General features: G+C 48.5%; 1 protein-coding gene across 12 annotated transcripts in view; it reads right to left on the reverse strand.

The window, feature by feature from the left end:
- PTPRT (protein tyrosine phosphatase receptor type T) overlaps positions 1-14,645 on the reverse strand; it is a 1,067,282-nt gene that overhangs the window by 191,589 nt on the left and 861,048 nt on the right. For 6 of the 12 annotated variants that reach the window (XM_047746501.1, XM_047746500.1, XM_047746495.1 and 3 more), the window contains exon 14: positions 12,722-12,778. The exons of the other annotated variants lie outside the window; for them this stretch is intronic. In XM_047746501.1, the coding sequence (XP_047602457.1) occupies positions 12,722-12,778 (57 nt within the window). The remainder of the gene's footprint in view (positions 1-12,721; positions 12,779-14,645) is intronic. 12 annotated transcript variants of the gene reach the window in all.

Below are 14,645 nucleotides of genomic sequence, written 5' to 3' on the forward strand. Positions count from 1 at the left end.
AGCTATCCAAGGATGTATTATCTCCCAATCTTAATGTGCTGGCAGTTTACCCCGTCTCCTTAATGACTTCTTTCCTCGAAGAGTTTCTCTGTCTTTACTCTGGCTTTGCATGCATCTGGCACCCAGCGGAGAAAACCTTTCAAACTCTGACTTGGGAGCTGGTACCTCTATGTCAGTGAAGGTTTTAAGGATTGCAGATATCTCTGATTATGGGGCAATGGGTTGCCAAGAGGAGACAACAGGGAAAAGATAAGGAAGCTGGGCAACCTTCCGGCTCTTCTGAAGTCAGGTATGCACCATATCCATTCTTGATTTTGCTGGAAGCGAATTCTTAGAATGGTGGGCTATTTTTAAAATGGAATTTAAGTCCAAGATCAGGAATAAAAGTTGGTAGGAAAGCATCTGGATACTTCATTAGATTCAAGCCTCCAGACTTACAAATTGCATCCCAAGGCATTGAGAGCATTTGTAATTGTGATCATGAACTACTTTGGCAGTCTTTGAGGATTGAAATTGTAGCAAACAGGAGGGGTGCGAGAAGCCTGGGGAGAAACAAATGCTGTTGTTGATTTTTTTTTTTAATGGAAAAATGTGGATTCCAGATATTTTGCAAGAGTAAGTGTGATGTTGATATAGGGGGAAAAAAACCATATAGACTGGATGATTAAATCAGAATTTTTCCCTTACTGTTTACTAAAGGAAGGAATAATCACTAGAAATCAGCACAGGCTCTGCATCCGTCAGCATCCAACCAGGAAAAGGGAAACCACTCCAAACATGTAAAATGGAGCAAATTTGCTAAAGAACGGATACGCAGGCATCAGGAGAGGATGGATGAGGCAGCCCAGATGGTACTGACACCAAAAGCCATTACCCAGCTTAGACTGGAGAGACAAAAGGATGTGGTGGTCCTCATCAGAGCCCAGAGGTCAGGATCACCCAAAAGAAGTTGGAAGTCTGGTAGACCTCAGGGAGAAATGGAGTCATGGAAGGTACACAGCCATTGTCCAAGAAGGTGCTTGAGGCCAACAGGAAGAAGGCTTCTCCTCCTTCTTACTGTACAATTAATGTCTCCTCTTGGCCAAACCTACATGCCAGTTGACATGGGGCCCAGGAAACACAGCCTGCCAGGGTTACCTGCACATCTCAGCCAGCAAAGGAAGAGCAAAGGAGGGATGTGAGGCCAAACGGGCGAAAGGCCACTGAGGGTAACCTATGAACAAGTGATGGTGTTCACCCCGTTGCCACTTTTGAGAGGTGTCTGGGCTTGTCAATCGGGAGGAAGGCCCAGGACTGTGTGTTAATTTCAGCCAGAGTCAAGGCCAAGGCAGAGACCTTGTGGCTAGCTTTCAAGAAAGGTAAGTGTTAAACTGGGTCATTCAGCAGGTAATGCTTACTGGTATTTTGATCTAGAATGAGCCAGGTTAAGCAGTCTTTGTCTATATGCCTGTCCCTGCTGTATCACGCAGCTCCATTCCATAACCGCTTTTCTTTTTTTTTTTTTTTAATTTTATTTATTTATTTGACAGACAGAGATTACAAGTAGGCAGAGAGGCAGGCAGAGAGAGAGGAGGAAGCAGGCTCCCTGCTGAGCAGAGAGCCCGATGCGGGGCTCGATCCCAGGACTCCGAGATCATGACCTGAGCTGAAGGCAGAGGCTTTAAACCACTGAGCCATCCAGGCACCCCCATAACCGCTTTTCTTGAAGATTATCTCCCCTTATGCCCTCTTGCCAACATATCATATTCTAATATCAAAGGGATTGATGAACATGTCATGTGAATCTTGTTATATGGGCCAAATTATACAGACTTTGCTCAAATGATATTTAAACTTGACCTTTTAAACTTAAGTTCCCTCATCCTTTTTCACTTTCCTTGTATATCAACCACCATCTCTAAGCCCTTAACACATTGAGTTCAGTTTTATTATTAATCTCTGGGCTTTCCCTATAATTCCTTTCTTGATATTTAGGCACCATAGCATCCCGTATAACTACACAGGGAGACAAGCCTTGCTCAAGTTTAAGTAACTGTTGTCTCCTTTACTCCTAATACTCTTTCTCTGTTCCCACAATGACTAATTTTTTAAAATTTCCAACTACCTCCCCCACACCTGGGAACAGTGCCTCCCTCACTAGGTCTTGTTGACTATGGAGTGCTCGAGAAAGATTATTCCATCATTCTTCTAAGTGACATCACCTAGGATGTTTCGCGAGTAATAAATAAATTGCCTCAATTCATCATATGACAGTAATTGCTTTTAGCCAAGATTTAACTCAGAGTCAATGTCAAGGAGCTGGAAAACACTACAGAGACACAGGTTTTTCAAAGATAGCTCTACCCTTGCTGGAGAAAAACCATTTAATAAGTACTGAGTTAAGTGTAAAGAAGATACAGATTTCTAATATCCTGGCCTCCCTCAATATCACCCAGCTGGTCCTAAGAGGTTGGAATTGACTTCATCACAACCCATACAGCTAAAACTGCTAAATACTGCTAATACTGCTGACACAGGTTGCCCTCTTTTTCAGCCTTAAATGGAGGTTAGCACCCCATGAGATGGGAATAGCTTTAATTGATTGTTTGAAAGCACTTCGGCCACTCAAATTGTTCCTCAAGTGCTGATTCTGCTTGGTCCTCAGCATCTCCTGCATCTGTTTCCAGGTAGATCCTGCTTTACACAGCAAAGGCTCTGTGTAGGTCAAATTCTAATTCAGTTGTGTTACATACGGTAGGAAAGCTATGTAAGACCCCCATGGCGAATCTCTCCTGGGTGCAAGAAAACTCCTTTATTGGAAATTGTTTTTTTTTTAATGCATTCAGAATTTAGCATTATAGACTTATTTAAGAGGAGTCATGCCCGACCAATGTCGGGCCTTGTCATTACTGATGCATCCCTGGGAAGGTATGCCCTTTCAAAGACTTCACCACTGGTAGGCCGAGAATTCCTTTACACTTCCACAGCTCCAACTGCTCCTTCTTGTGCCCAGAAGCCCAGAGTGCCAGGACTTACTAGAGAAGGACCATGAGCTATGGTTAGAGTTGGGTACACTTTGAAGACTGCTTTAAGAGTCAGATCATAGTTAAGGTTAAAGAGCAGGATGTGGCTGGGGTAGGGGTCACATCTAAAGGAGGGAGCAGGAGCTGGCCTGTGGTTGGAGTTTAGGAGTGGTCTGATGGTCAGTCTGCACCCATTCATGGTGAAGAGACAACCTATGCCTAGAGTTGTGTTTGGACTTTGGCCAGTAATAATACTTAGCCCATGGAATGGACTGGACAATGCTAAGTGACCTCCAAATGGATTACACCCCTTACCTTGACCTCATTAGCACCCACTCAACTCTAAGCCACAGAGGAAAAGTCCTGGACATCGCCTGATGAGAGGTGCTAGGACTTAACATTGATGGTGAGGACAGCAAGGCGCTGGGCATGCAAGGTAATTCAGAGACAATCTTGCTGTCTGGGAGCTCACTACTTGGTGGGAGAGAGAAGTGTGCGAGCCAAAAATCAAAGCTAATAGAAGTGTGTACAGGGAGGGGCATGCAGGACTGCTTAGGCAAAACTTAACTACAAACTTGGTTTTCACATGTCATCAGTGGTATGGGACATGTCATAGGTATCCCTGAGACCGCCCAGTGACCTCCTTTCTCCCCTCCCTACCCTGGCTCCCTAGAGTCCAGGCAAGGCCAGCCCTGCCAACAGGGATGAAGAGGCTGAGTCAGCTCAGTGCCAACAGGACCGGCTCCCCGAGTGTAAAAATCTGTGCACTGACCCTGAGCACAGGAGGCTCAAAGCTGCTTAGCCACGGCAGAGAGCAGCATTCACGGCCTGTGATGGGGATTAAAGGTTTATTCTGAAGAGAAGATGGAAGAGAGAACACCCACTCTTTCGTATGCCCTGTGGCCAAGGAGACCGTCCCATTAGACTTTCCAGGCAGCCAGTATGAGGTGGCACAGACAGTGTGAGGGAGAGTGTGGACACCCTGAACAGACTGTATTCTTCCTGTGGAACGAGGGAAGCCTTCTCATGAGCAGTCAACAGCCATATGTCCCAAAGCCCATTGGGATGGCAGACGGGTCACATAACACCAGGATGCCAAGAACAGGTTACCACAGCCTGGTTGGTGAGGCAGAGGCCAAGGCCAGGATGTGACAAGTAACAGATGCTAGGACTGTTCCTAAGCAGGAAGCAGAACCCAAAAAGAGGAAGGTCAGAGGCTAGCTGTAAGCCAAATGCAGAAAACAGTCCACAAGGAGACCTCACAGTGTGGGCTCAAGAAACCCTCTGGGAGGGAGGACAGCTTTTGGTCTTGGTATCACTGAGGTCTCTCCACTCCACTGTAATGGTACAGCCTTGAGGGTGGACTCCTGCCCACGGCCCAGGGCTCTGGATCCCCATGTTTCCCAGTGTATTAGTTTTGTAGGGCTGTCATTGCAAATTACCACCATTTGAGTGGCTTAAAGCAACAGAAATGCTAAGTGCAGAGCCCAGCGTGGGGCTTGATCTCACAACCCTGAACCAAAACCAAGAGTCAGATGCTTAACCAATAGAGCCACCCAGGCACCCCAATGTTTCCTTCTGATAAGGACCTCAGTCTCACTGGATTATAGCCTGCCCCATGATTCATCTTAACTAATTACATCTGCAAAGACCCTCTTTCCAAATAAGATCACACTAACAGGAACTGGGGGTTAGGATTTCCACCCATCTTTTGGGGAAAGACATTGGACCCATTAACAGCAGGCTAAGCTCAGCTAAGCAATCTGGGAATGGGCTGTGGACGGAGGGAGGTCTTAGCATTTCACCAAGTAAAATGCAATCACTGATAAAGGTTAGGATCAATCACACCATATATGGGAAGAGGATGGGACACTCCTGCTCGGTCAGGAACTGAGCAGCAACAGGGGCTTCCAGAAGGCCGGAATGTCCTGGTTTTATTTGTCTGTCTAGCTTAGGGTGCACCAGATCAAGGTGTCCCCAGGGACATAATTCCTCAGAATTATAATTCCTCAGAGACATAATTCGGTTCTTTCCCACCGCCTCTGGTGAAGCTGATCCCTTAAGGAGTGATCACATTACCTGACCCAAAGGGGTAGGAATTTGGAGGAGAGGCAAAGATCTACCCAGCCTGGGTAGCCTTGTCCAGATCTTGCCTCTGGAATATAGTGCTTGCGGTGAGCATCTGAGTCTGGAAAGGAAAAGAGGCACGGGAGGGAACAAGAAATCTATAGGAAGGATTAGTGGAAGCACAGGCAGGATCAGAGGGAACGGCCGATAAACACGCAGCACGGCATTCAGATTAGTGCAATGAAATTGAGCTTGGGTAATAAAACCAGCAGCGGGAATAGCATCGATTGTTGAGATTCCAGGCAAATCCACCGTGAATCCACCATGAACATGTTTTCTTTCTTCTAGCCTTTGCCCCTTGGCTTTTGGAAGCAGAAATACTGAATCACTGTGTTCTGTACTAAAAGCTGATCTACGCTCCTCCCCAAAGGATGGATGCAAAAGCAGCTCTGTGTCAGGAGAGATGACCGAGGGCAGAAGCAGGGTCCAAAACGTTTGCAGCCATGGCCATGGCCTGCAGGGGCAGGCTCGGAGTTCTGAGACACAGACCAGAGTTTCTGCCTACAAGCCTGACTGCCCCTGGACCAGCACCAGGGGAGCCCAGGAGAGCCTATATGGGGCCAAACCAGCAGACTTCGGGGACCTCCATTCAGAAACTCCAGAGAATCAGTCCCTAAGAAGCTTGGCAGGTGGGGCCACACAGAGTTCAAATTCTGGGTTGAAAACCAGTACTCAGTGACTCACCATCAGCCTAACCAAATGGAAGAAGGTGAGCCAGGGGACGTGTTGGGACCTTCATGGGTGGAGGCAGAGGGTGTTGGGGGCGGGGGGAGCACCCTATGCTTGGCACATGCTCTATGAGCATTAGTCATCCACTCACCTGTAAGTCCACTCATGAATGGGGTCAGGTGAATGACCATTATAAATGTGACGGGCACGGACTAAGACGTGACACAGAGCAAACAGCTCCAAGATGGTGTGCTTGGGACATGAACATGGCCATGCTGGCAGGGCTCCCTCACTCAGGGCTGACTCAGGGGGTCCTCTGTGCACACTGGCCTGGCCAGTTGAGCATCTCCTCTCAGTGCAGCCTGAGACAGTGGGTGGGTGGGGGGGTCAGGGACAGTTTTGTTTGGATTTGATCTTAGGGAGTAAGGGAGACCCCAGAGGGAGAGCATCCCAGTGAAGGCAGGGAGTACGAGAAGGCAGGTCCTGCTAAGATAATCGGGGTGAACAGGGCACAGGACGCCAAGGAGGGAAGAGGTCGGGAGAGCAACTAGAGAGTGAGGGTCTTTGATGGATGCTGATTCTCCCAAAGCACAGGGGAGCCTGGAGGCATTTCCATCGGGAGAGACGCTTATTGCTGGACCATCACTCAGGTTCAGGGAAGCATACACGGGAAGGGCACCAATCTGGAATTTGGACACTAATCTGAGCAAGATGTAATGGATCTTGGACATGAGAAGCAGCGACGAGGAAAGGAGAGATCCAGGAGAGATTCTGGAGGCAGTGTTGGTCCCATGTGGTACCAAAGAGGAGCAAGGATGGCCCTGGGATTCCGAATCTGAATGTAATGGCAGTTTGCATAAAGCCCGGAGACTGGTTTCTCCTTGGTCAAAGGAGAATAACCCAAGTCAGAAAAAGGTATAGTGAAGACCTCAGTCATGTATGATGCTTGTTTTGTAGGCAACAGAAACATTCACCTGCTATAGGGACACCCCACGGGGCAGCAGCATGCCAGAAAAATGCCTTCCTCTTCTGCACCAAGGCTGCTGATTCAGCAGGGAGATTGGATGCAGAAGCTGGCAGCCAGAATGGTCCCAGAGCCTTGTGCCCATCAGGTCATGAACATCTATTGTAAGACTGCTGACAAAGATGGCATTCTGGTGTGCTTGATCGAGTACCGCGCTCCCTCCGTGCTCTGCCTGCAGCCATGCCGAAAGCCAAACAGAGGGAAGAACCGTGTCAGCCTGGATCCTGAATGTCACCTTCCTCTCTGACCTCCAGCTGCAGTCCCTGCCCCTCACCTGCAGACAGCCCTGGCCTGAGCCTCGGGACCAGTGAGTCCTGGGTCAAGGGGACCTGGAGGACGCCCAGGAGGAAGGCTCAAGGACCTCAGCATTGTGTCGCCTCTACTCACTGTCCTGCTCTTGCCTTGGCCATCACAGCAGCTGGGTTGCCATGCAACTGGGTCCGGCCTCCCACTTAATATCCTAACTCCCTAAGGAGCCCCTAAATTTATGAACCCTGCTTGACATTTTAGGCTGAGGCTCTGACAGGCTCTTAACTCTTACCCCGCATCCCCCACGTTTCTCGGGAAGCACAGTTCCAGTCCAGCCACCTGCCTGAATTTCACCACAGTTGCCTGCTCCCCACCTCTCCTGTCTGGATCTCAATTTCCTCTTCTGTAAAATGGGTTTAGGATAATAATAATAGCAAGAGCAGAAATCCAAGTACTTAATGCTTATTTTTCCCCCTTATTCTTCTTAACAACTAATTATTATTAATATCTCCATTTTGCTGATAACGAAATGGGACAGCTTACATAACCTCTCTGTGGCTCTAAGTCCCGCTGCTAGTCATGATGTGATTTTTGAGGCATAGTGCTGAACCCCTCTGCTCTGGTATTTCCTGGTTCTTGGCACATAATAGGTACTCACTAATGTGGACCCTGGGCTTAGAACATGCTGGGTAGGAGTGCAGACTGTCCAGAGAAATTTATCATCCCTGAGCTTTGTGATTTCCAATGATCAGAGCCTCAGTTTCCACCTCCATAAATAAGAATGCTAACAACACCCTACGGGTGAAGTACACTAATAATGGGAAGCCCTTTGCACGAGCACAGCATGTAGGAAATCTGTAACATGTCTTAGCTGTTCTAGTATTCTTTTCCTCAGCTTGCTAGATATCCCTGATGCTACTATTCCCCAGAGCTGCCACCTCTCTCCAGCCAGCCTAGCAGGCTGTGTCCCCCACTGTGGGTCTTCCTTCCCCCTCTCTCCACCTAGCACAGTCCCATCATGGGGGATGCTTGGGTTTCAGCCTTTTCCAGAGCATTACATCTGGTTTTACTGCTTCCAGCTCCTGTTCTCACACCATCTGTCCTCCTTTGCCAGGGGGCATAGCCTCCCTGAGAGGGTCGCTGAGACCCTGGGGTGTCTGAGGCTGCGGAGGCCACCAGGCACCATACTGAGCCCTCAGGAGACTGCCGTGCTGCTTCCCCATCTGCTCTGGGCCGACACAGTTTTATTGCAAAGGCTCAAACTCTACCTGGGTCCAGAATTTATAAGCCATCCCTGGGCAAGTTGCTTTAGAGGCAAAGCAGTCTCTGAGAGTGTTTTATGGCCTGAATTCTGCTACTGCAGCAAGACTCTGATTTTAAAAACTGCCAGGAAAATAACAACAGAGAGTTTTCCCGTGATGTGGACAGGAAAGAAAGGAATGACAGAGGGGAGGTCCACTTGATCCCTTCCCTCTGACGACCCTTGCCACCAGTGAGCCTGGTCAGTCTGGGACTCATCCACGTTATCTCACAGATAGGACCTGGGCTCAGAAAGGCTGTGTGATGTGCCCAAGTCCCCCAATTTTAAGGAATGGAGTTGGGGCTCCATATGAGGGTTGGCCCAAAGCCCTTCTTGTGGAGAATTGACAATGGGGACTGGGCACAGTCAAGGTGGTGAATCTGGGTCTGGCAGGGGCATGGCTGACCATTAGTGCATCCTCTCCAGCCTCCAGTTGGACCCAGGGTCCCACAGTGCTGCCTGGAGGCCTGGCTGAGTTACTACCGGAGCCAGAGAAGGGGTAACTTCTGCAGCGGTGGGTCCATGGGGTCCCAAGACCTTCAGGTGAAATGTTAGCTTGGCACTTGTCCACCACAGCCACAAGTCATCCCACTACAAAAAAAAAAAAAAAACAAAAAAAACCACCTAACCCTGGCCATGAGACCTTATTTTTGCAAGGCAAGAATCCCCAGCCTTCACCCTCATATCCACTAATGACAACCAAATACACTTCCAGACATACCAAATGTCCCTGTGTGTGTGTGTGTGTGTGTGTGTGTGTGTGTGTGTGTGTGTGTGAAAGTCAAACAAAGGAACTGAACATTTACTGAGTCATGTCTCCGTGCATATACACTTCTGTTCACTAGTTAGGCACAAAGATGATCAAAAAAATTTTTTTTGCCTCTAGATCTGTGCTGTCCAACATGGTAGCCACTAAGCCACATGCAGTCACTGAGCACCTGAAATGTGGCTAGAGTGACTGAGGAAGCGAGTTTTAAAATTTATTTTATGATTTATTTTAATGAATTTAAATTTAAAAACTAGTATGAAGTATGTTTACTTATTAAACATAATGTTTACCTTTTTAAGGCTATATTTCATTTTAACTGTTTAAAATCTAGTGTCTGAACTGAGTTGTGCTGTAAATGGAAAATGTATACCAGATTGCAAAGATTTAGTGCAAAAAAAAATGTAAAATACCTTTCATTAGTAATTTGAAAATACAGATTGCATGTTAAAATGGTAACACTTTATAGGCACTGGGTTAAATAATATCTATTAAAATTAATTTCATCTGTTATTTTTTTCTTTTTTAATGTGACTCTAAAAAACATAAAATTATAGGGGTGCCTGGGCGGCTCAGTTGGTTAAGTGTTTGTCTTTGGCTCAGGTCATGATCTCAGGGTCCTGGGATCAAGCCCTGCATCGGGCTCCCTGCTCAGTGGGAGCCTGCTTCTCCCTCTCCCTCTGCCTGCCGCTCCCCCTGCTTGTGCTCTCTCGTTCTCTCTCTTGCTCTCTCAAATAAATAACTAAATAAGATCTTTTTAAAAAATGTAAACTTCGATACATAGTCCCAATTCTATTTTTATTGAAAGGGGCAGCTCTGGAGGATTTCCACAAGGGGAGCTATTGCCCCTCAGGGACCCTGTGGACTGTCTGGAGATAGAGTTGGTTGTCATAATTGAGGGATGAAGTGCTACTGGCATCTAGTGGGTAGAAGCCAGACGTGCTGCTAAGCATCCTGCCAGGCACAGGACAGCCCCCCACGACAGACAAGCATCTATCCCCAAACGTCCCTCATGCCGAGGTTGAGGAGCCCAGCCCCTGAGCACAGCCAGGATGGCACAGACTTGCAGAGCTAGCTGGAGTTAGCTGAGCAAAGAGGTTAAGGCTGTCACCATACCCAGGTCTCATGATTAACTATGGCCAGGGGTGCCACGGTCCCCACTCCAGAAGAGAAGAAGCCCAGAGAGGAGAAATCACTTGCCCACCATCCCAAGGCCAGAAGGTGGCAGGGCTGAGAGCTGAACACAGCCTCTGTTCCCAATGCCAGCCTCTTCCCTGCTACACGATGTGGTTCCACGGTTCTCCGGCCTGTTGCCAACCCGAAAAGAGGCTTCCTGAGCTTCTGGTCTACCGCCCCCATCCCGCACAGCCGGCAGTTATGATTTCCACCGGCCCTTCCCACCGGCCCTCCTTGCTACCAGAGGATGAGCATGAGCAAACACCCCGTCTGAAAGGGACATTCTGCTCCGAGAGAAACACTTGCAGGCCCCTCACCCATCAAATAGGGCCGAGAAACAAACGGAACACGATGAAATCAACCTGTCAGAGGAGGAACATTCAGACACCTCAGAGGCAAGAGGGAAGAACAAATGTGCCCGAAAAGGAATTGGCTCCGTTTAAAGAAAACATTATCAGACCACTCGACTTGAAGAGATGCCAAAGAACAATGGCCCAGTGGAAACGGAACTCCCACACGGGCTCCGGGGACGCGAGGTATCTCGCTAGAGTAGGTGTGTGCGCAGTGGTGAGAGTCCCTCTCCCCTCACCACGACCACGCTTCTGAGTACGACTCCCTACCTCCCCAGGGGTGAGGGCGAGGCTGCTGGGCCTGTGATGGGGGATGACAGGGGACTGACATTTCCTGAAGGCCTACTATGTGTGGCTGTCGAGCAGGGCAGTCTCTAGGGCCACCTAACAGTGATCTGTAACAGGACCCAAAAGTGTGACAATGAGATTTACAGGTGGTAAAAGGCTACACAGCTTGCTTAAGGCCATCTAGGTGGGGAGGGATTATGATGACATTCCTGGAGCGTTGGCAGGGGCGTGCTGAGCTATGGGGGTTGGGGGTAGGGACAGCTGGGCTGCAGTGAATGCTGTTGACTCACCCAGTATCTCCTTTCCCAGACTGGTACACCAGGTGTCCAGCAGCTGTGGGTTCTGGCTGCTAAAGGCTCACAGATGCTTCCTTCCCGGCAGAAGGACCGTAAGGCAAAGGCGAGTGGCCTCCCCAGGGGCCTGTGCACTCCCATGAGAGCCCGCAGACAATGGCCGGCTGGCATTGTGGCACAACTGCTGGCCCCTTGGCTTCAAGGTGAGGTTTCTGAGGGCTCAAGCTGCCACAGGCCTCCACATCCTGCCCTATCCTGCCTCCCTGACTTTCTCTCCTGAGAATTCTCTTCAATGAGTCATTTGCACAGGAATCCCTATCTCGGGTGACCGAAGACATTCACTAGCAGTCATATTTCTGACTTTGGGGAAGAGGGTGGACAGAAGTGGACCATGAGGTACCAAATGGCCAGACTCCTGTCATCCCTGCCGGCCATACCCCTTCTCCCACCATGACAAACTGGCCAGTCAGAGACTGGTAGAAAGGAGGCCACTGTCTAAGCAACCACTCTTGAGACAGGCATCAGGTAAAGATCTGAAATCACCAAGGACTTCCACTAACAAGAAAGGGTCCTAGAGTCGCACCTTTAGGGCAGTGGGGTCTCTTTGGTCTGTAGGACCTGCCATAGGCATCAGCCTCTGACACAGGTGGGCTCTGCATCCCAGTCTTTGAAGAGAGGCAGATGCTGATGGGAAATGTGGTCAAACTACAGCATGTTTGAGGAAAGAGGCTGATATCTTTCACACAAATACCTCCCCGAGGCTGGGCACTCTTACTCCAGCCCTTCCACACTCATTATCTTTTGTAGTCTCGGAGTATAACTCCAGAAGACTCTGCACGTGCAGATTCTAGAAGCAAATGGTGCCCCCTTAGAGGCAGCCATTATGATTCCCACTGAACATGCAGGAGAGGTGGGGACCATCACATTTAAAGGGCTTGTCCAGCACATAGGGGAGGCCTGGGATCACAGCCAGATCCAGTCCCATTCTAAGCACAGACACAGAAGGTCCACTTTCCCAAACTTAGACCATGGCTGAGCTGTCACTTCTGTGGACATACACTCTGAGGTCCGAGTATGTGTGTGTTTAAACACCACACACCTCTCCTTTGTAGCCCCCCTCACAGTTATTGTTGTGCAATGATTAGGGTGGCTTTCTCCCTTCCCAGAAAGGCATAGGAACAGGTCTTCTTTTCCTCATCACTGCATCCCTCCATGCCTAGAACAGTGCCTGGCACATAGTAGGTACTTAGTAAGCATCAGTGGAATGGATGAGTGGGTAGCTGTATGGATGAAGGGAGGGATAGAGAGGTGGGTGGGTGGGTGAATGGGTGGGTGGGTGGCTGGAAGAGTAAATGGGTGGACAGGTGGGTGGCGTGGAGGGACTGCCAGTTCCTCTCTGGTGCACCTGGCCTGAAGGACGCCCTGAGCATGGGCCATGCTCAATTCCTTCCCACCCGCCCAGGGCTCTGGTGGTCACCTGTGGTGAGGAGGCAGAGTGGAGTCCCCGGGGTCACCTGGGCGCTGCCCATTGGTGCTGACCACAAGGAAGCCAGTCCCCAGGCAGCATGCAGAAGAGAAGGAGAGAAAGAAACACACATGAAAACAAGCGGCATGGTGAACAAGACTACAGTTCTTGTGGCTCTGAAGAGCTCACGCTAAACAGCAAAAGAACATCGCGATCTAACAAAACAAGGCTGCAATCGATTTTTAAAAATGAAACGAGGGTAAGAGTCAGCATTAATCAAGCACCCACGACATGCCAGGTACTCTGCTAGGTATCTCACATACAATGTTTCTAAGACTGAGAGCAACCCGGAAAAGTCAGTATTATTATAAATGAGCCCCATCATCTTTCCATGCCCCGTCTTCTCTCCCGCTCTGCTTTCTTAGTAAATGGTGGCCCCACCCACGTAGTGGCTCCATGGAGGAATCCAGGAGTCATCCTTTGCCTCTCCTTTTTACTGACCTCCCACGTCTAACCCCTCAGCATGCCTCAGTAAGTCTTCTCCAGGAAGGCTCTCGAAGCCTCCCTCTTCTCTCCAATCTCATTTCCACTTGGTTCAAGCCACCCGCACGCTTCACTGGGGAGCACTCAAAATACCACCTTCCTTGCTGGTCTTCCTGCCTCCGGTCTTGCTCCCTTTCAATCCAACCTCCACCCTACGGCTAAAAGGCATCAGTAAGGGAAACCTCAGAGCCCCTTCCCCAGCTCAGACCCTCGGTGATGAGATCCTTGCCTGTCCCTCCACACTCTCTGCCCCAAGGACAACGAAGTCCACTCCATCATCAACAGCCCGCTACATTCTTGTCTGTAGACCTTACCCGGGCTCATCACCTTGTGAGGAATACACTCCTTTCCTACCCCTTTACACGACTAGCAACCACTCACCCTTCAGGAATCAGTTGGAGCTCCTTTCTTGGGAGTCTCTGGTGTCTCACCGTGTATGGGACAGATACCCCACTCTGTCTTCCCATAACACCCCAATCTTCCTTTCTCACAGCAATAACCCCGCCCTATTCTTAGTGGCCACCTTTGCCTTAACTCTGTAAGCTCCTTGAAGGAAGTCACCCCGTTTCATTTACTAAGCGCTCCTGTGATCTTGTCTTGTACCTGGCATGTAGTAGGGACTCTGGGAATATTTGTTGAACAAATGAATGAACAGGTGAAGAAATGAATCCGAGCATGGATATAACTTGCTCAAGGTCACAGAACTAGTAACGGGCAGAGGCAGTATTTAAATCCTGGTTTGCATGAGGAATGCTCCTGGGCCTTTGAAACTGACTACTTGTCTCTGTAAAGAAAATTATATAAAGGGCAGGAAGGTGTCTAACGCTTGGTGAAAGCCTACATGTTCCTCTAGTGATTCAGCAACAAAACTGTATAAAGCCCTTACACAAAATGAGGAGAGAGGTAGGGCACTCCAGACCAACTGATAAACAGGAAGTACATCATTTCAAAAAAAAAAAAATCTCATAAATAGCAAGCTTAAGCAAGGTCACGATATACTATAAAACATAACTGCCAGTCAATTGTCATCATAATATTCCTCCCCTTAACGGTATGGGAAACATCACCATTTTCAAAGTACATGCTAAGTCAGAGGTCAGTGAACTGTGGCTTGTGGGTCAAATCTGGGTTCTCAGAGTTTTCTGCATGGCCATAAGTTAGGAATGGTTTTTACACTTGTAAATGGGGTGTTTGCTATTTGACCTTACTTTAAAAAAATTTTATTTGTTATTTTAAAATTTTTTATTTAAATTTAATTTTTTTAACTTATAGAATATTGTTAGTTTCAGGGGCAGAATTTAGTGATTCATCAGTTGGGGGAAATAAAACCAAAAAGAAGAGTAATATTTTATGACACATGAAGATTATATAAAATTCTTATTTCAGTGTCCAT

This window comes from Lutra lutra, chromosome 9, assembly GCF_902655055.1.
Source record: "Lutra lutra chromosome 9, mLutLut1.2, whole genome shotgun sequence".
NCBI lineage: Eukaryota > Metazoa > Chordata > Mammalia > Carnivora > Mustelidae > Lutra > Lutra lutra.